This window comes from Lagopus muta, chromosome 5, assembly GCF_023343835.1.
Source record: "Lagopus muta isolate bLagMut1 chromosome 5, bLagMut1 primary, whole genome shotgun sequence".
In the NCBI taxonomy this organism is placed as follows: Eukaryota; Metazoa; Chordata; class Aves; order Galliformes; family Phasianidae; genus Lagopus; species Lagopus muta.
In genome coordinates, this window is record NC_064437.1 from 50,357,157 (window position 1) to 50,377,568 (window position 20,412).

A 20,412-nucleotide genomic window follows, 5' to 3' on the forward strand; every position below is an offset into this window, starting at 1 on the left:
CTTTACCACTGCTTCAACCTTCAGGAGGTACTCGTGCAATGCCAGCGCTGAGGAAAACTATTGAGTGGTTTACCTCCACCCGAGAAACCATCTTGATGACTTGCTCTAAATGGTACACAACTATTCACACACCTGTGATCACAGTGCTGCGAAGGGAAGTCTTTAGACAGAATAAAGAGTGGGCTGGAAGTTTCAGATGGCAGCTAGGAGTGTGAAGGACTTCAATGTTTTGTTGCTCGGTGTGCACAGCCACGAGAGCCCTCTTGCATCAAGAAAGCCTTAGGGCCCCCTTCTACCAAACCAACTGCCCCTAGTGCTCAGACAATCATTGCATTACGTCTGGTCAGGAAGTTGCACAGCAACATATATCGTGAAGATCACTTTTTCCTTTTTTTCCTCTTTTGTTTTGTACAGCAAAGCTTCAGCAGTTCCTGGCTTCAGCACAGGGGCACTTAACAGCTCGCCTCAACACTTGGGCTCAGACCAGGCCAAGGGGCAGCTATCACTAGCAGGGCCCTGTCCTGCTTTGGCTTTGCCAATGAAATACGGAGAGAACCCTTTCATACTTAATTTATGTGTTTTACTCATTAAGGAGTGCAATTTGAAACTGTGACAGCATTACCCGGTGGAAACACTGACAGCAAGTATAGCATGCACCACCACTCAAGCACTGAGGAGGAATGGGAGTGCCACACCGGTACCCATTAAGTCCCTTATCCGTAGTTTTGTTTGTTGCTCAAATATTTGCCAGGCAGCATCTCCTGCCCCACAACCCTGCCAGCAGAGCCCCTCGCAGCAAGGCTGCGCAATCCGCCGTAACAGCCCGTATTCCCGTACGGCCGGCGCCGCGCGCCCGGCCCCGCGCCTTTTCCTGCACTACGGCGTTTCCGTAGCCGTGTCCTCCGCTGCCCTCGCGCGGCGCCCCCGGTCGCCAAGCGCGTTTCTACGAGGCGCCTATAAACAACATGGCGGCAGCGGCGACGGCTCCTCCGGCTGCCCGCGGGCTGTAGGTGGCGCGGCGGTGTAATTTTACGGCGCCGGGGCAGCGTGTCCTGCCGCCTCCACGCCTCTCCGTCCCGCGCTGCCCCTCCTCGCCGGGCCGTGGTGAGGGCGGTAGGGCAGCGCTCCGCCCCGCCGTGCGGGGGTGTCCGGGCGTCCGGGAGCAGCTCCTTTGCTGCATTACGGCGGAACGGCGGCGCCGAGGGTGCCGGCGGGGCTCTTCGGCGGCCGTAGGGAGAGGCGAGGGCGCGGGGTCCGGGTACCGGCAGGCGCTTGGGGGCTGCCGTGAGGGCAGCGGGGCCATGTCGCTGCAGAGCCCGCCCGCGGCCACGGCTGCCGCCGGCCTGCCTCCCGGCGCGGAGCTGGAGCAAGAACAGGGCAGCGCGGCTCCGCCGGCGGCCGAGGAGGACGGTGAAGATGAGGAAGAAGAGGAGGAAGAAGGGGAGAGGGAGCGAGACGAGCTGCCGGCCATCCCGGCGGCGTGCGGCGCGGCGGCCGGGGTAGGTCGGGGCCCGGCGGGGGCGGGTCGGGGTCGCTCCGCGGGGCGCTGCGAGCGGCTTCTTCCGTGCTCTGCGCCGCTGGGCGGCTTTCAGTCAAGTTTCTTAAAAATAACGCTTGTGTCTGTCAGCAGTGACATAACGAAGCTAGAAAGGCTCCATCTGCTTATAGTTCTGTAACGTTTTACAGCGGTCTGCTCCCGGGTTAGTCATGGCTGGGGCTCCGCAGCGCTGCTCGGGGAGGTTGGGGGGTGGAGGGTGTCCGCTTTTCACGCGCTTACGGCGAGAGAACCTCCTGGAAAATGCCTCGGTATTTTTAACTTTTTGTTACGTTTTCCGTTTTCTACGCTGTGTCCAATGAATGACTTCACACAGGTAGGAAAAAAGCCGTGAGAGAGCTCTTTGCTGGGATAATTCCATTTCGGAAACCTTATTCGAGATCTTCCGTCTTTGAGCTATGAGTTACTTTCTGCTGGCTGCCCGGCGTTATGAAACATACGTTTTTCCTGGCATAAGTTGCTCGTTGTCTGTAGCTCCACGTGAAAGCTGCAAATTCAGTCCCACCCCAGAACGTCACCCATCCCACCGTAATACAGTTATGAGACTTAATTGAATGGTTCTGAGGAGTATCTGATTAACTCGAAATTATCTTTATATATAATTTGAGTCTAAGTGATTGAGTGTCTAGTGGTTATGACTGTCATGAAATAATTGTAATGTTAAACCAAGTGATTGTAGGCAAACTGCAAACTCCTTTGAGCAATTTTCAATTTGTGTTTTGCCTACAATGTTCCAGCTTTGCAAATCTGTCAGAATTCGGGAGAATGTGTTTGTTATTGTGATTCAGATAGGGATTTGGGAGAAGTCTGTGATGAACAAGTACCCAGGAGTGATCTACACCTCTGAAAACATCAATTTCAGACTCTGAAATGACTGGCAAATGCCAGTCCTGTAGAATAAAGATGCCAGCGATGCTCTAAAATGTGTCAGGCTTATCTTAAGGAATGAGAAATATGTGCAGCTAGTCTGCCATGTAGATTTTCTGCTGCCCTAAAGAATCAGGAAAGAAATCTTGTTTGCAGCTAGATGTCCTGTGTGCGTCTCTGTGCTGCTGCCTGCGGGCTGAGCTGACTGCTGCAGAGCTCAATCCAGCATGCACTGTCAGATGTACATGAGTTCTGAATTTACAGAGATTATAATGTGTGCTACAGGGGGAGAATTTTTGGGGGGAGATGTAATGGGTCTTTCTATAGCCCTGGATTTCTCTGTGTGCGACAGAATGCAGTCTTTGCTCCAAATGTACCAAATAGGGAATATGCTTTTGCAAGACCTTTATTGGCTGCAGAAAAGCAGATATCGGATGGTTGGTGTGCTTAGCCCTTGTCCTGACCAAGCTACGCATATAAATTCAGGATCTGGAGAGTATGTTGCTAAGATCATGTTTTAAACGTTCTGCTTGAACATCAAAAATGAGCACCACTTAATTAGATCATCTCCAGCACTTTTAAAGATAGACATTTTCTCACTTCCATCTTCTTCATTAAGCTGTAGAAAAGTTTGTAATTTGATATGGTGACAGAAGGGGGAAATTACTGTCTTAAAAAATACTTATAAATTCCCTTGTTGTTATTTTTTTTCATTGAAATTTATCTCCTTTGGAAACAAAGGCCTGGTATAATCATAATGATACTCCAGATGATATATATTTTCTCATTTTCTCTGCCAGTTGACAGCCATTGTATGATGACTTACCTAGTCTCTATGTGATGAGTGAGCCTCAGATGTCCTTGCTCAGAACACCTCCCCAAGTTATTTGTGTAACTGACATTTTCTTCAATGTGTTCGAGACCCACCATCGATTGTGCAACTGATATGCCATGACTAAAGCTTCCTAGAAGGCAGCATGAAGGCATGACACATCTTTTAAACAGCTTCTGGTCTCCACAGTAGTTGTGGAAAGGGTCAGAATTTAAGGAAGTCAACAGAAAACAGTAGTATCCTTTTTCTTAGATGAGCACATGTGTGAAAGATGTCCCATATGGAGCAAGTTGTCACATCTGACTGCAAGTTGTAATCAAGTGTTTGGGTGACTGCTGATATTGTCATTCATTTCCAGCTGAGGACCATGTGGAGTTATTGAAAGAGGATGACCTTTGAGGGTGTCTGTCTTTTGCTTTCTAAGGAATCTTGTGGAGATTGAAGTACTCCATGAATAAATTAATGTGTTCCTGCAGCACATCAAAGTTTTTCTTATGGGTTGAACAGGGCATAAGGCTTGGATGTCAGTTTCTGAAAAGAAACGTGGAAATTTTAAAAGCTTGCCTTCTTGTAAGCAGAAGCAAAATCTGTAAGGCAAAAGCGTTCCTACCATACACCTCTCAAGATATAAGAGGAAGGGAAAACTTCACTACTTGAGTAGGCTGTTGTGCTGGCAGCTGCTTTTGGGTAATCTAAGTGCCCTCTATATGTTCTTGCACAGGGAAGAAAACCTTTTGCTCTTCATTGGCCTTTGCCTGCCATGTGTGTGAGTGAGCTAAGTTAGAGCTGAAGAACAAGGAGTTCAAGAAACTCTCCTAGATGCTCTTTGCTATCCGGAGGCGCTCCGTGCCTGTTCTTCACAAACAGTTTGACTTGTTTTCACTGTCTGATTTAATTTTAATGATGAAAAACATAAATTTATAAGGTAAGAAGACTGGTACCTCTCTGGCCTCATGAAAGACTTGACGCTTCTGAAAAATTCTACGAAGAATCCAACAGTGTTGTGAGTTATTAATATGCTCTTATAAAGGAGGATTAAAGATCACTTTGATCAACTTACTTCCTCTGAGCATACTTGCTCCTTACGTGGGGGTTCGGTTGTCTGATGGCAGTATGTGCAGTGTCTTAGGCTCTAGAGGCTCATTGACCTCCTACAGAATTTTATAAGTATGGCACAGTGCTGCATGCTTGTCCTACATTACTTTCCCAGGAGATGTCAGTGATAGTCTTTAATGAGCATGTAGCTCCCCAGTATTCCTCCAGGGCTTTCCATAAAACTTTTATCTAAATAGTGTACCGTTGTTGCAACTGCACTTGGAGCAGGACAGTGGAGCTGAATAGCGCGAGATCTTTTTTTTCTGATTGCTTCTTGGGACAGTGGCATTAAGCAAATCCTTTTAACATAACTTCTCAACTATACTATTGCAATGGTGGGGCTGGAGTAAAACCTAGAGAGCTGAGGGAAAGTTATGTCAGTCAAAACATCTGTCACAACAGCTTGCTTCATAAGAGCTCTGTTATTGTTATTTACTTTTTCCTTACTAATAATATTTGGACTAATCCAAAATCCAGAATGTTTTCCCTTTAGAGCATACATTTTGTGACCCAGCAGATTAACCTCAGAACTGAATTTGTTTTGAAAGTCCTTTCTCACCTAGTCACATCTTGCTGTGTTTATCCAGGGTTGAGGCTTTTCCAGCCACATCCCAGATAAGTTTTAAGAGCCATCTTAATGATATTTTGAAGTTTATAGAATAATAATTTAAAAACAGGTAACGTGAAAATACTGCTAATTGCATTTTATGTTTGTACATTTGTTGCATATCAGGAATTTGGAGCTAGAAACTGAAAGTTTCTAATGTTTTAAGCCAGAAATCCTGCTGATTGCTCAGATTTGTAATTTGCTGAGTTATAAGCCATGGAAAAATAGCTCGTTTTACAGTTATTTAAAATTCCTGGCAGTGTACCAATGTGCACACACCACAGTGTGGCAGGTTTATGGGCTGCATTATTACCCTCCTGTTGGTGTTTCAGGATGTTGTGGTGGAAGTGAAGTACTTTCCTCAGAGCTCTGGCTGCATGTCTTAAGTCAAAATTCATTTCTTTAAAGAGGAAAGGGAAATGTATGGGTTTTTAAAATATGTGTGAATTGTTCTGGAATTTCTGTTCTACTTTGTAGAATTACAGTTTTGATGTGCATGGAAATATTTTTTGTCACTGAGAGAACAGATACCACATAATGATCAAATGAATCTTTACGTTTACCAATGCATGTTTAGGCTCTTTAAATGAGGCTGAAAATCACGGTGTGCAAGAAGATTGTGTTTGTTTTTTTACGTAGATCTACTTTACTAGACATCAGCTGATGACTTGGAGCTCAGATACAAATGAAAAGTTCTGCTATGTTATTTGTTTTGGACAAGCCTTCTACCTTCCCCGTGTGTTGCAAATTTTTTGAAGTAAATGACTATATCTAAATGTAAAGAAATCTGTCTAGTCATGTGGTGACTATTGGCACTTGGTGTCCGACAGGTTGATTGGCACAATCTTTTAGAAGTCTGTTGTGTTACTTCATTTCTGTTCACTCTTAAAGCACAGCAGCACCCAGCATTTTTTAGCAAAAGCTTAAGCAGACTGTCTTGTGGCAGGAGGTGCAGATATTAAGCAGATTTTTTTTAGCATTGTGTTAAGTAAATGTTTGTTGGATAGCATTTCTTACTGGCAACTGGTGCTGAGAACTTTGAATCAGGTGTTTTTATCAGGTAGTCAGTAGTTAAATTTTATTAGTCTGCATAGAATTTTTGTCTCCGTATCTCGAATCTGGGGAAGTTTGTCTAAACTGTATAAGGTTTCCTTTGAAAAAGGAATGTGTGACACTTGCATCTGTTCAAATTGAGCTGTCTGCAGTGAGAAAGATAGAATTAGTTGGAAATGTTCTATCCCATTATAGCATACTGTCATCTTAATTACAGGGATTGGAAAGAGGAGCAAAAAATCAGTTTTCTACTTTCAGCAATTTCATCACAACTATCAACCAAAAGAAAGAAGGCACCGGAAACAGAAATTCACCCACACAGCCTGTTATACCGACCATCAAAAACGGTAAGAGAATAACAGCCTTATGTTACTTAGTCATCAGTTTAAGAAGGTGCTGAGCATTCCACCAATATTTCTACTGCACTAGTGCCAAGAAACCCAGAAATCTAGGTTTCATTAGATTTTAGTGTGTTTTACATTGTTTAGTCAGTAAATCATTATGGTTGTCCATCCTCAGTTGAGACGAGCGGGAAAAGAACGACTAACAGACCTGGGGAATGAAATAATCATCTGAAATGTGAAAGCTACAGATTCGGAACTGCATTTCCAGATACTGTTGTGTAACTGCAGTCACATAGCACATTTTTCTAGAAATTGTCAAACTTCACAGAGATTTTTCTAACTGAATCTGCAGTATGGCAGTAATGAGACATGCACAACACTTTTGTGTTGGAAGAGACCTGCTGTTCTTCAGTGAAGATGAAGGCCAGTGATAACATGATATAAAACTTACAGGCAAAGAATGGTGTTTTCTGAAGAACTTCATAGGTGAGAAGGAATATTGCTGTGCTGTGATGAGGTAATCAATGGAAAGATACTGTGTGGAGCTGTATCTTCAGTCTTCAGAATTAGAATCACAGAGCCTGATGAGGTGACATTATAGTTAGACTTGATATTTTTAATAGCAAATGTATTTCACTGTTGAAGTGTTTTTTGAGGGTAATAGGTTATGGAGTTCCAGTAATTTCAGACTTTTGATAAAAGCCTGTATAAGCATTTGTCACATTTTGTTCTGTGTAGCTGACCTTGCCTGCGAGCAGGTTCCTTAGTATTCTACGATTCCCTATGTCTTTACAGCTCTTAGTGTATTTGAGGCTAGAAAGAAAGAGATAGTGCTAATTAAAAGATCTAAGTAGTATGAATTAGAAACAAAACAGTGGACATTGACTTAACTTGGAGAATTGGTTTCCTTAATAAAGCAATACTGATGTCATTGCTGGCTGTTCTGCAAATGTAAAAGTCAGTGCAGGACTTTTTTTCAGTTACTTGTCATGCGCTAAGAAGGTGCTTCCTACTTTATTTAAAAAAAAAAGGCAGAAAAGAGGGGAGGAAATCACTGAAACAAAAAGGCAATTACGTGTAAATGAGAGTTTGAATATGATTTTGTTCTGGTAATTTCAGGATCAGGGTAATCTGCCTGTATGAAAATAGATTCCTTTGTCTAACTGTCCAAGGTCCACTCAATATTATTTGAGGACATATGTTTGTATTCCATGGGGGAAAAAAAGTAACATTGAAACAACACAACCCTCGCAGTTTAGAATGCTTCTATTAGTAATCTGGGATTTGTGAGTGATGCTTGGTTATGGATTTTTGTTTTAGTACATCTGCTCTCTCCCTCTGGATGTGTATGTGTGCACATATTATTGTACTTCAAGCCTGAGTTAGAAAAATATTATTTCTCAGGGGGAAAAAAAAGTGTTTATAAATTGAAGTTGATAAACACAGTATGAAAGCTGGTCTTATGTTTGTTATATAGCTGCCACAGAGATATTTTTTGTTATTTTTTTTAAATCTGTATATGAACTAGATTTTTTTTTTTAGTTTTTTGATGTTTCAATTGTGAATAAGTCTTGTTTGCCTTAACTACTTAGGAAATTCATAAATACTTGGAAAATCTGCTGGTAGCTGTGTTGGTCACTGAAAATATCTCTGGTTTAGATTCATTCACCCTAGATTTGTGTAGTAGTCAATTCTCCTTTGTATCAACAAGATTTCCTTCACTGATTTTTGATAGTTTCCTAAGCAGTCATACACTGCTGAGTCTTTTTAGTAACATGACTGGGCAAGCAGCCAGAAATGATTACGAGTTCTTGTCTTGTAATAGGGAATTGTTGCTGTTTGTCAACTCAGTACATATAAGTTTGAAGTTTGTCTTCAATGGAATTAAATTGATGGATCTTAATGAATATTTTTGGATGTTAGGCAAGTAAATCTATTTACAAATGCACTGGAATTATGGTGAAATGCACTGAAGTTGACAGTATTTATTGAATGTATTATTAAAACACAGTTTTAGTATTTCTAACTTAAGCAGCGTATTTCAAAGCAAATTGCATCACTGTCAGAGTGGAGTTTACCAGGCTTAGCACCTGCAGCCTCAGTTACTGGAATGAGAAACAGCTTCCGTCAGCAATTGTCTCTTCTGCAGATGTAGGAAATATTTTCCTTGGTGTATTCAGCTGTTTGTAATTCAGTGTTTAGTCCATTCAAAAACTGACGAGACAGAATGAGTGTTAAATTAAAATGACTTGTTTTTCTTGGAATAGAAAAAATAATGCATAGTCTTAGTTTCTTGTAAGTCAGCCCATCTGTAATAGCTTAGGACTTAGTGGGATTGTTGGGCACCTTGGCTTGAATTAATTGAGTACGTGTCCACTGTTGTTGTATTACTACTCTTCTTTTAATAGTCTTAAATTTCAGCTGTGAGAATGACAGGGTTCAGCAGCTGTAATTAAAGCCATGCTTGGGAGTGAGAACAGCTCTGATCTGATGAATAACATTGATCTGATTTGAATGACACTGACAGTTTCCCTATCATTAGCATGAGGGAAAGGAATCTCATTTGTGCTTTGGGGATGTTACTAGCATATATTTCTCTGCTGTGATAAATGGGGTAGGCAGTAGAGTACTGATACTACTTTGGTGTTTTGTTAGCTCATGTAAGGAAAAAACAAAAACAAAAAAACCACCAAAAAAACCTGATCAATCTAGAAGGAGAAAAACAAGCAAACAAAACCAAACAGAAACTCTTGGAATTATAGAGAAAAGGCTTAGAGGGTTCTTAGACAATTCTTAGAGAATTTTGGTTCAATATATTTGACTTAACTCATATAAATACTTTTAAAATATGCAGTGTAAGTCACACTGGAAAAAAAGAAAAACAACATAGATAAGGATATTTGAGAAGACATTGACATTAAAATGGGGGTTTGTGTTGTACGTGATGTCCCAATCTGTTTTTCATGTTTATGGTGGTTTGACCTTGGCTGACTGTCAGGTGCCTACCAAGTGCTGACTCTCCCTGCTCAAGCAAATGAGGAGGAAATAAGGTGAGAAACAAAGCTTGTGGGTCGAGGTCAAGGACAGGGAGCTCATTTAAAATGGGATTGACCTGAGGAGAATTGGGTTTTTTGCTTATTAAAAATGGAGTAGGATCATGAGAGATGAAACCCAAACCACTTTTTTTTCCACCTCTCCTTCTTCCCAGGCTCAGTTTCAAACTCAAGTCTCTACTTCCTCCCACACAGCAGTGCAGAAGGATGGGGGATAGAGACTGTGATCAATTCATTACACTTTGTCTCTACTCGTTCTTTATGACATTTCTCTGCTCCATTAGGATAGAGCCATTCATAAGCTGCTGCACTGTGGCTATTTCTCATGGATTCTGCTGCTCTCCAAACACTGCTCCAGCCGGCTCTGTGCCTCAGGCTGAAGCTCTATCCTGGCCCCGCTCAGTGTTGGGACTCTGTGTGCTGCAGCCTCCTTCAGGCTGCATGTGGAGATCTGCTCTGCATGATGCTGCTTCTAGCATCTTCTGGGCAGCAGGGAACTTCTGTGCACGTGGAGTGCAGCCAGCTTTGGTTTGCCTGCCACAGAAGCTCAGCCAGCTTTGCCTTAGCCAACAGTGGGTCCATTTTGGAGCTGTCTGGACGTGGCCTTGTCAGGTGTGAGAGCAGCACAGGGTTCTTTTCACAGAAGCTGTTACTGCCGCATCCCATCCCAATCAAAACATTGCCACGTAAACCCCGTACAGAGTTTTCAGATAAAATTAAGTAAGGAATAGAAGAGGAAGACCTCATTAAAGTGCTGCTATATTAGTTTTAGTATTATTAATTTAGTATTAGACAACCAAATTTATCAAGTAGAAATGTTTAAATGTAGTACTGTTTCAGCAGTGATTCTCTGAAAGGTGCAGAAGACTTGCACAGTCCATTTAATTTACTGCCAACATTATTTTGAGAAGTTGTAGAGAATTTACAGTCAGTTCTAGCTAAAATAATATATGACTATAGAAAATTTGTTGTTTTCTGTTAGAAAATGATCTGTTCGGTGTGAAGTTTCACATTTTTATAGATATTGGAAAACGCTACTGTTGCATTTTGTATGTTACTTTTGAGTCAAATACAATGGCAGTGCTGATGTTTTTGGTCCATAGCTGTCAGTTGTGGGCTGCTCATTTTGGCTTTCATGCAGTAAATATTCCAGGAATGCCCTGGATATCTATGATTCCATGACATCGTTTGATTTTCTGTTTTGTGTTTTAACTTGCATACCTGGAGTTCATCATAGATTTATATGGATGTAATGTTCAGAATAGGCACGTTCGTTATCAGTCTGACTTCAGAAGGTACTTGGCTTAATGTTCAGAAGGTCAAGCATCTGTGTCTGCAAATGAAAATTCTGCAGCACTCGTGAAAATGAAACTACATTTCAACTTGAGTTTTCTTGTATGATGTGCTGTTGTGTAGCACTAGATGTATTACTAGTCTGTCTTCTGAAAGTAAAATATTTTGCTATTTTCCCTTATAATGAGTTGGAACACCACTGACTGGTTGTTCAGGTTTTTGGGTTTTTTTTTATCAATGTGCTAGCAACTTAACTGTGAAAAATCCAGTGTGATTTTCTTTGTTTTTGTAATGGACAAATAATTTTTTGCCACGTGGTCCAACAGTTCATTCATGCGGTAGTGAAAACTCCCTTCTTTTTGAAGGCCCCAGGCAGGAGTCAGAGGGGGCCGATTTTTCTTCCTCACTTGGCATTGGGAGCACTTTGTTCAAAAAGATATAGTTACAGGCTCAACATAGAGGGGTTTTTGTGTATGATTTTATTTCACTGCAATTAGTGAAAGTTTCCATCCTGTCTGGGATGAGCAGAAAAAGTACTTGGATGAGCTGGTCTTTAGTGAAATATAATCAACCAGTATGAGTTTTCGTTTTTCTTCTCTAGTTCCTCTACATTTGTGTTTTGCTAGCTAACTGTTATGTATATAATTGTCTTGTATTTATTATTTTTTGCTTTTTTTTTTTTTAAATTAAGTGAGAGACCTACCACCTATTTGCCTCGATGTTAGGCAAAAACAGCGCATCTCTATAGATACACTGCCCCAAGAACTCAAAGCACCGGTCCCTCCTCAACCTGCCCTTCCCATCCGAACCAAGACTGTGAAAGACTTTCAGTAAGTTTCATTGATGTTCCTAAATGTAAACTTTACTTCTTTTGACTTTTGCTCTAATTCATGCACTTGGTTTTTTGTTCATCTTGAGAGAGTAATTCAGTAAGACTGTCTAATAGCAGAAGTAGTTAGGTTAGCTGTAATGGTGTGATGAATAACTGTTGCTGCGAAAAGTGCCAAAAGAATTTCTCTAGCATAAGCTTGCTGTTCTGGTCAAGAATTGGCAGAGTCTGTACTTCAGAGTTGGAAATTCTGTTTCTAACATGGAGTAGGTGTTAGGCTTTAGAACAAATACATACAGCTTATGGTAGGTTGGAAAATACCCTTCAGCGCTAAGTATTTTTTTTTTTAACTGCCAGCTATGATGTGTCCTGAGCATTTTTTCAGTCTTCTATAGAACAATGCACATATGACATCTAAATTTGTAACACTGTATTTGATTGAGGACTGGAGGGATAACTATGTGGACTATGCATTCTAACTTTAAAAAAAAAAAGAAAAAAAAGCAGGTGACCTTTATTTATGCATTATGTTTAAAAGAACATTAATTTTCAGCATTAAGTTTATGGCAGAAACTTTTTATTCATATATCATTGCTTTTGTGCCCACTATTTTAAGCAGATGTATATGTAGGCTATTTAAGCACTTCTCTATTGAAAGTACTATATTTTGTCTTCAATAAGGAGAGTTTTAAGAGTGTGAAGACAATACTTACGCTATTATCCTGTAACTGTGATTTAGCTAAAAGGAAATTAGAATGAGTTGAAATAGCATCCAGTTGCACTTCTGTTTGTTCAAGTTCAGTATAGACCCTTAGTCAAAACTGTATCTATGTTCGCTTTCTTCCAGCAATATCATGCTGTGCAGAAGAAGGTGCTTGGTTGGCTTAGTTGGACTTGTGGAAGTCCCCAGGGAAACCAGCAGAACTGTTTTTAACTAATACAATCTGTATTAGTTAAATACAAACTAATACAATCCTGATGTCAGGTCTGCACCACTAATTTACCGGGTTTTGCTCAGTTTGTTTTGTATGTAAGGGAATAAAGAGTACATTTTTTTTTCTAGCTAACGTAGCAGTGTGCACCAAAATTACGAAATCAATGCTGTCACTTGCAGAAATGGCGTAACTTAATGAATAAAACAGTGGCACAAAGTTTTTGCACTGGGGGCTTCTGCCTGCTTTCGTGAACTTGTCTACATTGATCGGCAGAGTGTTTCTTTCTTGTTTATTTGTTGTTTAGCATTAGCACCTACAAAACAGCGTTGTGATACTGTAATATCCTTGAGTGTTTTACTGGTAGGATAATCTTAGCTAGAAAATAGGGAAAAGTGTTCCTAAGGAGAAGCTTGATTCTTCTGTTTTTCTAACAGGTGGGGGAAAAAAAGAATCACAGTTGCTCTAGGAGGCATGTGAGCATATACGTTTCATTGCTCTTTTCAATGTTTGAAATTTTGTGCATTCAGTGAAGAATAGGAATGCTGGTTTATTGGTCAGTGTACTTATTTGGTGGAAAATCCTTAGCTGGCATTCAGGTGTTCTGAAGAGCTGTGATTTTTTCCACATTCAGATTTTTATATCTATTGATTGCCGTCTTGTGATGCAATTTTTAAGAGTTTCATTCTTTCAAGGAGAATTGTTTTAATGTCCCATTGATTTCTTCATATTTTTACTTCAGATTTGTACTTTAGAAGGACTTCAAGGGTAAATACAGATTTTGTTGTCAAAAAATGTGTAGAGTCCCCTACAAAGATTAATTTTTTTTTTTTAAATGGGAGATGATTCAGTACAGTGGTAATGAAATTGACTACTTTAACAGCAGCATATGTACTTAATTTAAGTAAATCTCAGAAGTTTTATCATGTTAGTGTTTCTTCAGCATGATTCTGTTCTGCTAATTATTTGTCTTAATGTACTGAACTGTGACACTGTGAATTAACGTTTTGAATAAGAGACATTGCTCAGATACATCAAACGCAAACTGTGCTTTTGTTCTCCTGCAATACCATGATTGTGCAATGACAAGGAAGGTGTTGGGGAGGTACTGATATTATACTTATCTGCCTGTAAGTGTGCTGAGTGAGAAAACCATGGAGTTGTAGTGCAGTCTGAAGTCTGAGGGACTGGGAAGATTCAACTCTTATATTACTAATATTTTAATGCATTCTTTCTAGGGATGATATGGAAAAGGCAAAATCATCAGGAGATTGGAAGGCCATACATGAGTTTTATTCTACAACATTTGATTCTTTCCTGGAGATAAATGCTGCATTTAAGGTGGAAAACTCATAATATTATTCCGTAGTTACAGTGATTTGGATTTGCAAAGCAGTTAAACTTCAGTTAAAGGCTTGCAGCTGGTTACTCAAACCCACTAAGATCATCTTCTCATCATCTTAACCATCTTTAGTAGATGATCTGTTATGGCATTGATTTATTCATTCCAGTTTATGTAAGTATACTTCAAGCAAATGTGAAGCTTTAAAATTCCTGTGTTTAGTTTGTGTTCTGACACCGTGGCTGCATAAAGTGCTTCCTACAGAAACTACAGTTTAAAAAGATTCAACCTTATGCAGCTAATAAAGAGGTCCAGGTAAAATCAAGAAATGAAGTTCTTCTCTGGCCCTTTTAAAAACAAAAGAAACAAAAACCTAGGTAAAATAACCCATGAACTCTTAGCTGCTTAATGAATATTGAATACTTACAACCTTGTTCTTATCTCATGAGGGATCTGCGGCAAAGATGGGATAATGTTCTGTGCTTTCATTATTTGAGATCCTCCTAGAATTTAAAATAGAACAGCTGCCAATGTGCAATATTAGTATGCTTTAGTTTCATCTTTCACATATTAATGAAAGTGAACTTAGATTCCCATGTTTTGATAAGGAAAACAAATAGTTGTGTGTATGTGTTTCATTTTAACTTACTGTTGGATATTTAATTTTTAAAGACATATTCAAAATATTTCAAAACCAAAATGTTTCATGTATTATCTAACTTGCAGAAAGATGCCAATTCTCCATTTAATACAACTGAAGACTCTGGAATCAATGCAAAATTTGTGAATGTTGTCTATGATGCCTTATTAAATACTGTAAGTAGAAGAGAGTAGAAGTAGAGTTCGTGTTTGATAACATTGTAACAATCTCTTCAGCAAAGAGATTTTCAAAGAAGCAATTTATCTAAGAAAAATTTTTGATATAGGTACGATTTCTGAAGAATCTCTCAAAACATCCTTTAAATGATCCCTTGTGAATTGCCATAGAGTCACGAAAACCATTCAAGTAAAAGATGAGGAAACTTTTGTTAGTAGTTATGCAGTTCATACTGTGGTTGATCTCAAAGACTGTTTGAAAGCTAAGACGTGACTGATAGGAAATAAGGAAAATGTGAGGTCTGGGGTTGCAAAAAGTAAATACTGTGCCTAATAAACTCAGAATAGGAATTATATTGAATTGATTTTTAAAGTTTTGAAAGCCTTGGGAGGGAAGGTACAAAGGAGCTCAGCACCATAGTCAAAGACTTTATATCTGGTTTGAATTACAAGAAAAACAAGCTTGCTTTTTTGTACAGTATCTTTTATAGAGTATATACAATTTGATCAAGTGTGTTGTTTTTTTTTCCCTGTTCCTTTTTCCACAGCCTCAAGATGTTCAGAAATCAGTCCTAAAGGGAATAATTAATGGTCTGCTACAAGAATGGAAAGGGTAAATGTAATCAGTGTTTGCGTTAGTACTGTTTCAACACTTACAATTGGTATACTTCTTGTTTTTTACTTTATTGTTCTAGACAAAGAAGGAAATTGTTTTGAAATATCATACTTGACTCATGAGAGCTTGTGTCCTTTTGGGAGGCAAATCTGCTGAAATATACCCAAACTCTGTAAGCTGATGCTGAACCTCTGAGAGGCAGACTTTGCCACATAAACCCCTACAAAATCTCAGCTGCTTTTTGCCAGGGCTGTCTTTCAGGCATCCCTGCTGTAAGATGAATTAAGTAGTTTATCTAGAGTAAAACATGTTCACCCTGCCCTCAGCTAACAGGCTTTAACCTAGATAATGCCTTTACCTGAAGTTCATTTTGCAATATCATTTGTGTGGCTGCAGCACTGGAAGGGCAGTACAGAATGGAGAAAGAGCTAGCCAGGAAGCATGGAGAGGGCAAGATTTTAACAAGAAATAATAGAAGTGGGAATGCCTAGTTTGATTCAAAAAGGATATAGGAGGAGACAGGTCTTTGTAGTGACTCATCAGTGACCCAGCCCTTAGTTATTCCTTTCTCTGCACTGCCTGCTGTTTTTGTGCTGTTGCTACATGTGTGTTTGTGGGTACATTAAGTCCTTGAGGCAGATAAGCAAGAGGAAACAGAGAGGCTGCAGTGATAGAAATGTGTGGAGAATTCTAGCAAGAAATACCATAGATGGGGCAATCAAACTCTTCTGGAGCGTTATCGCTGATAATGAGTATGGAGTACCCTTTTGGAACATCTGCTTTTCAATCTATTTTTCTTTCTTTCTTCTACTGTACTGTGAAAGACAGATCCTAAAACAGGTAGCTGCCTTTAAAGAGTAGTCAGTCTTCAAAAGACTGGGTCTTCAAGTGTCCTTTTCAATTCCTGAGAGCAGTGAAGCTCCTGAATGTGGTATTCAACACATAGTGACAAAAAAAAAGTTAAATCCTAGTGTGATTTCATGACTATTAGTCTGTATATATTTTATATCATGTCTATATTTTATATATATATATATATATTCCATTTACTATTTCATTCATTCATAGACCACGGACAAAAGATGATCTTAGAGCATACTGTATACTTCTACAGGTAAGAAAAATGCAGTATTTTTATTTAGGTACGTGTCTGCACAATTCCTAATCTATAAACCAGTATACTATGCAAACAAGATAGTATAACTGAAAAAATTCACATGTAATTTCCTGTTATTTATATAATATTATAAGAATATATTAACATTTGGAAGAAGCATAGGGTATGCATGACTTAATGACAGATAGCCAATGGGTAAAGGCCGCGTACGTTAGAAGTATGAACGAAGAAGCATTAGACATGTAATTGTTTCCTAGCACTATGTTGAAAGGGCTAATGTCTCTGTGAGTTCATATTTCCAATTTATTGTCAGATTTCCTTTGTTGAGGTGCTGCAATGCTGATCTTCCCAGGAAGTTTCAGTATGTGCAATTTTTGGTATTACTATAACTTTCTCTAGTGTTGCAATTTATCCAGCAGTCTACTACTAGTCTACATCAGTCTGTTGACTGCATTGCTGATTTGTTTGTCTTAATCAGTGAAATTTCCTACTAAAATTGTTCTGCATTCATACCAAATTTCCCCTTTAAGATATGCGTGTGTAGATAACACCACTTCACATGAGAGATCTGTCTGTTGCTACTTGAAAAAATCAGGTAGTTATATAATTTCTGGAGATAGTAGCCGTTGTCTTTGGGGCGGGTGTATTAGTTGTGAATTATGTGGAATAAATACTTCTGAAAAGTTGGAATTTGAACTCATATGTAAGAGGGAAAATAAGTTTGGATTGTGTGGAAAGAAAGGCGAATCTTTATTACTGAAATTAAAAGCTCATTGTGCAGAGGAGTGTAATTGTGCTTAACAGTAAATGATAATCCAGAAATAATATGTTGAATACTGCCTCTGTTACCCTTGGACTTTCTTTCAAAACACACAAAAAAAAGGACCACATGCTTTTACAGTATAGAAGTTATGTTATGTATTTTTCACTTGAATAGAAGTTGCAAATAATTTTTTTTATAGTTTTACCACTGTCACAGCATAATTGTCCTACATAACTGTATTGGCAAAAACAAGAAACAGTCCTAATGACTTCTTTCCTCTTATACAGTTTATTAACCTAACACATTTTTTTAATCTTTTTCAGAATCCTCAATTTAGTAACACTTCTACTTATGTCATCTATGCTCACTTGCTAAGACAGATAGCAGCCTTAACAGAAGCTGACCATCATTTCCTAGTGCACTGGTCTAAAAAGTAAAAAAAAAAAAAAAAAAATTTAAAAGTTTAAAAAAATTTAAAATTCAATTTTTAGGATTACAATTGTTACTGTAATTCCGTTGATGTTGACTGTTTTATATTATATATAAATTAAAGTTAACTTAATTGACTACAGAGATTGTTTTTGTTGTTTTCGAAGTACATTTGGACATAGTCCACTAAGTGATACTGATTTATAGATGCAAACTAGATGTAAAAATGTATGAAAGTTATCATCTTTATGCAAAAGGCTTTGATTTCAGAATAACTTGTGTAAATTATTTTTATGTAACTTATGCAAAAAAAAAATTATGAATGTACATGTTCTAGATACTTGCTTAGATTGTATTATTAATACAAACATCTTTGTGACTTCCTTTCTATAAAGTTTTCTCTTGTATTATTTCCAAAAGATACTACAGCTTTCCTGTATTATGTGAAATTAAATCAAGTCCTTGCTCATAGTGTAATGCAGATGGTTACAAAGTACAGCTAAGGTATCAGATTTAAATGATAGCACCCAGCCATTGGCCATTTGGAGGTAACTGCCCAAAGAGGGGCTTTTAAGTTTGTATGTATGTTACCTTCCTTATGACTGTGCAAAAGTTTCAGTCTAGAGTTTAAAAAATGATAATAATAATAATTGTATTTACGTTTTTACCTTCTGGGGAATCTGCTAATTACAGATTATATTCTCTGCAAGGTTGAAAATGCATATATTTCTCTCATTTTCCTGAAATATGTCCAGATTTGCTTAAAGTTTTGGTGATTTATTATTTAATTGGATCAGTGTTTATGAACCAGGTGAACCCTCTTGGTTAAGGATGCAAAAGATATGTTGATATTCTTAGAAAAATCTATTAGAAATCTGAAACAATTGAAGAGAACAGCTTTTGTTTACAAAATGATTCTTTGATACATCTGCTTACATCTATGCATATATGTGAAGTTTTTGCTGTATTCTGGAAGTTGTGTAGCATATAACTTTACATGTGCTATTGTCACAAGTGCATGATGTATTTTCCACTGTTGATTCAATAGGACTAAGCTTCTCAAAACCAAAAAGTAAGGGTCTTTTATTATCCAGAATGCGTTGTGAAGGAATGATTTATTGTTCACTTCTGCTCAGCAAGAGGAGAATAAGTATTGATTCTTTTGTAAAGTTTTTTAAAATTACAGAAATTAAAAAGAAGTTTAAATGATGCACTGAAAAGTATTGCTGCATGCCGGTATTTCAAAATATGCTTCTGCAAACTTTCTATTTGGAATTTTATTTTGATATTTTGATTTTGTTCTTCAGAACATAACACTGAAATCTAATAATATAGGCTTCATTGTGGGCAGTGATCACATGAGAGTAATTGCAGCATGTTTGTTTTAGGATCGCACAGAGAAGATTCAAGCAGGTAGTGGACAGGTTGCTGCAATTTATTTCTTTACGCCTGTTTCCTGCAAAACCTGAAGAGTTTCCACCAATGGTAAAATGTACCTGGTGGATTCCATCAGCAACCAAAGTCCTGGCTTTATTTAGTAGGTTTCTTCCTTAAATTGTGTATTTATGTGTATGTACGTGAATATATGTGTGTATGTATATATGTGTATGTTTTTTGATGTAGTACTCCAGGTCAGGTCTCACCAGAGAGGCTTGATCACCTCCCTCACCCTGGTGGCCACACTTTTTTTTTATGCAGCCCGAGATACACTTGGCTTTCTGGGCTGTGAGGGCACGTTGCTGATTGATGTCCAGCTTTCCATCCACCAGTACCCCTAGGTCTTTGCTGTGCTTTCCTTACATTCCTCTGCTTGTACTCTTAATGGAGGTTGCCACAACTGAGGTGGAAGACCTTGCGCTTGAATTTGTTGAACCTTGTAAAGTTCACCTGTGCCCGCTGCTCAGCCTGTCTAGGTCTTTCTGGACGGCATCCTGTCTCTTGAATGTGTCAGCTGCACCACTCGGCTTGGTCATCTGCAGACTTGCTAAGGGTGCATCCATTCCCACTGCTTGTGTTGTTGATGAAGATGTTAAAGAGCACTAGTCTCAGTACTGACCCCTGAGGGGAACTGATTTCCTTCTGGACATTGAGCCATTGACCACTGCTCTCTGGCTATGATCTGTGTTTTGTACCTCTCTTTTTCAAGAGGGAAGGTTGGATGTTGGTGGTGGCACAGTATGGACTACAATATAAAAGAGTGCCAAAATTTAAAGGGCAAAGGCATCTATTAGCAAGCCCTCATACTCACTTTTTTGTAAACGGTAATTGCTCTGGAATCATTTTCCTGTAATAACAACAGGAGATCATTCAAAGAAAAATCCACAGAGGTAAGCAGTGGAAAAAGTTTCCCATAGATTTGTAAAAGAAGTGGTTTTGAATGTGCAATTGCTAGAATTTCTTAGCTTCCTGGATGTTTTTAACATCAAGGTGAGTTAAACAATGTTTATACCTCCTAAGTTCAAAATTACAGTCTGGAAAAAATAATTTTATGTCCAGTTCATTATTGAACACAGCAAATGTGGCCACTGCAGATGCAAACTTTCTCTTTGTCCAACCCTCAGTAGTTCAGTGCTCAGAGCTTTTACTATGAAAATGGAAGGCCTGAGGTCAGTACCCTTTTCTTGAGGGGTAGAAAACCCTTATTTACTTCACGCTTTCTAGGAGAAAGGGAAAGCATAAGAAAATTGATTGGGACAAGAGTGTTTTCATATCCCTAGATTCTTAAAAACAAATTAAAAAAAAAACACCCAACTTTTCTGTACAAGAATCCTGTACAGTCCTACCTATCCACAGGGGCAGCTTGAACATGCAAGCTCAACAGTATCCAAAACCAAGACTTTTGTGTTCTGTAGTCATATGTAAAAGAGTT

The 20,412-nt window shown here is 38.9% G+C and overlaps 1 protein-coding gene across 2 annotated transcripts in view; it reads left to right on the plus strand.

Moving 5' to 3' along the window:
- Nucleotides 1-318: 318 nt before the first annotated feature.
- HECTD2 (HECT domain E3 ubiquitin protein ligase 2) overlaps nt 319-20,412 on the plus strand; it is a 37,000-nt gene continuing 16,906 nt past the window's right edge. Inside the window, exons 1-9 of one of the 2 annotated variants that reach the window (XM_048946954.1) lie at nt 319-1,499; nt 6,227-6,356; nt 11,391-11,529; nt 13,699-13,801; nt 14,529-14,618; nt 15,167-15,231; nt 16,303-16,348; nt 17,438-17,547; nt 18,932-19,080. In XM_048946954.1, coding sequence (XP_048802911.1) covers nt 1,302-1,499; nt 6,227-6,356; nt 11,391-11,529; nt 13,699-13,801; nt 14,529-14,618; nt 15,167-15,231; nt 16,303-16,348; nt 17,438-17,547; nt 18,932-19,080 — 1,030 coding nt within the window. In that variant the 5' untranslated portion in view covers nt 319-1,301. The remainder of the gene's footprint in view (nt 1,500-6,226; nt 6,357-11,390; nt 11,530-13,698; nt 13,802-14,528; nt 14,619-15,166; nt 15,232-16,302; nt 16,349-17,437; nt 17,548-18,931; nt 19,081-20,412) is intronic. The other variant, XM_048946955.1, reaches the window with a different exon arrangement.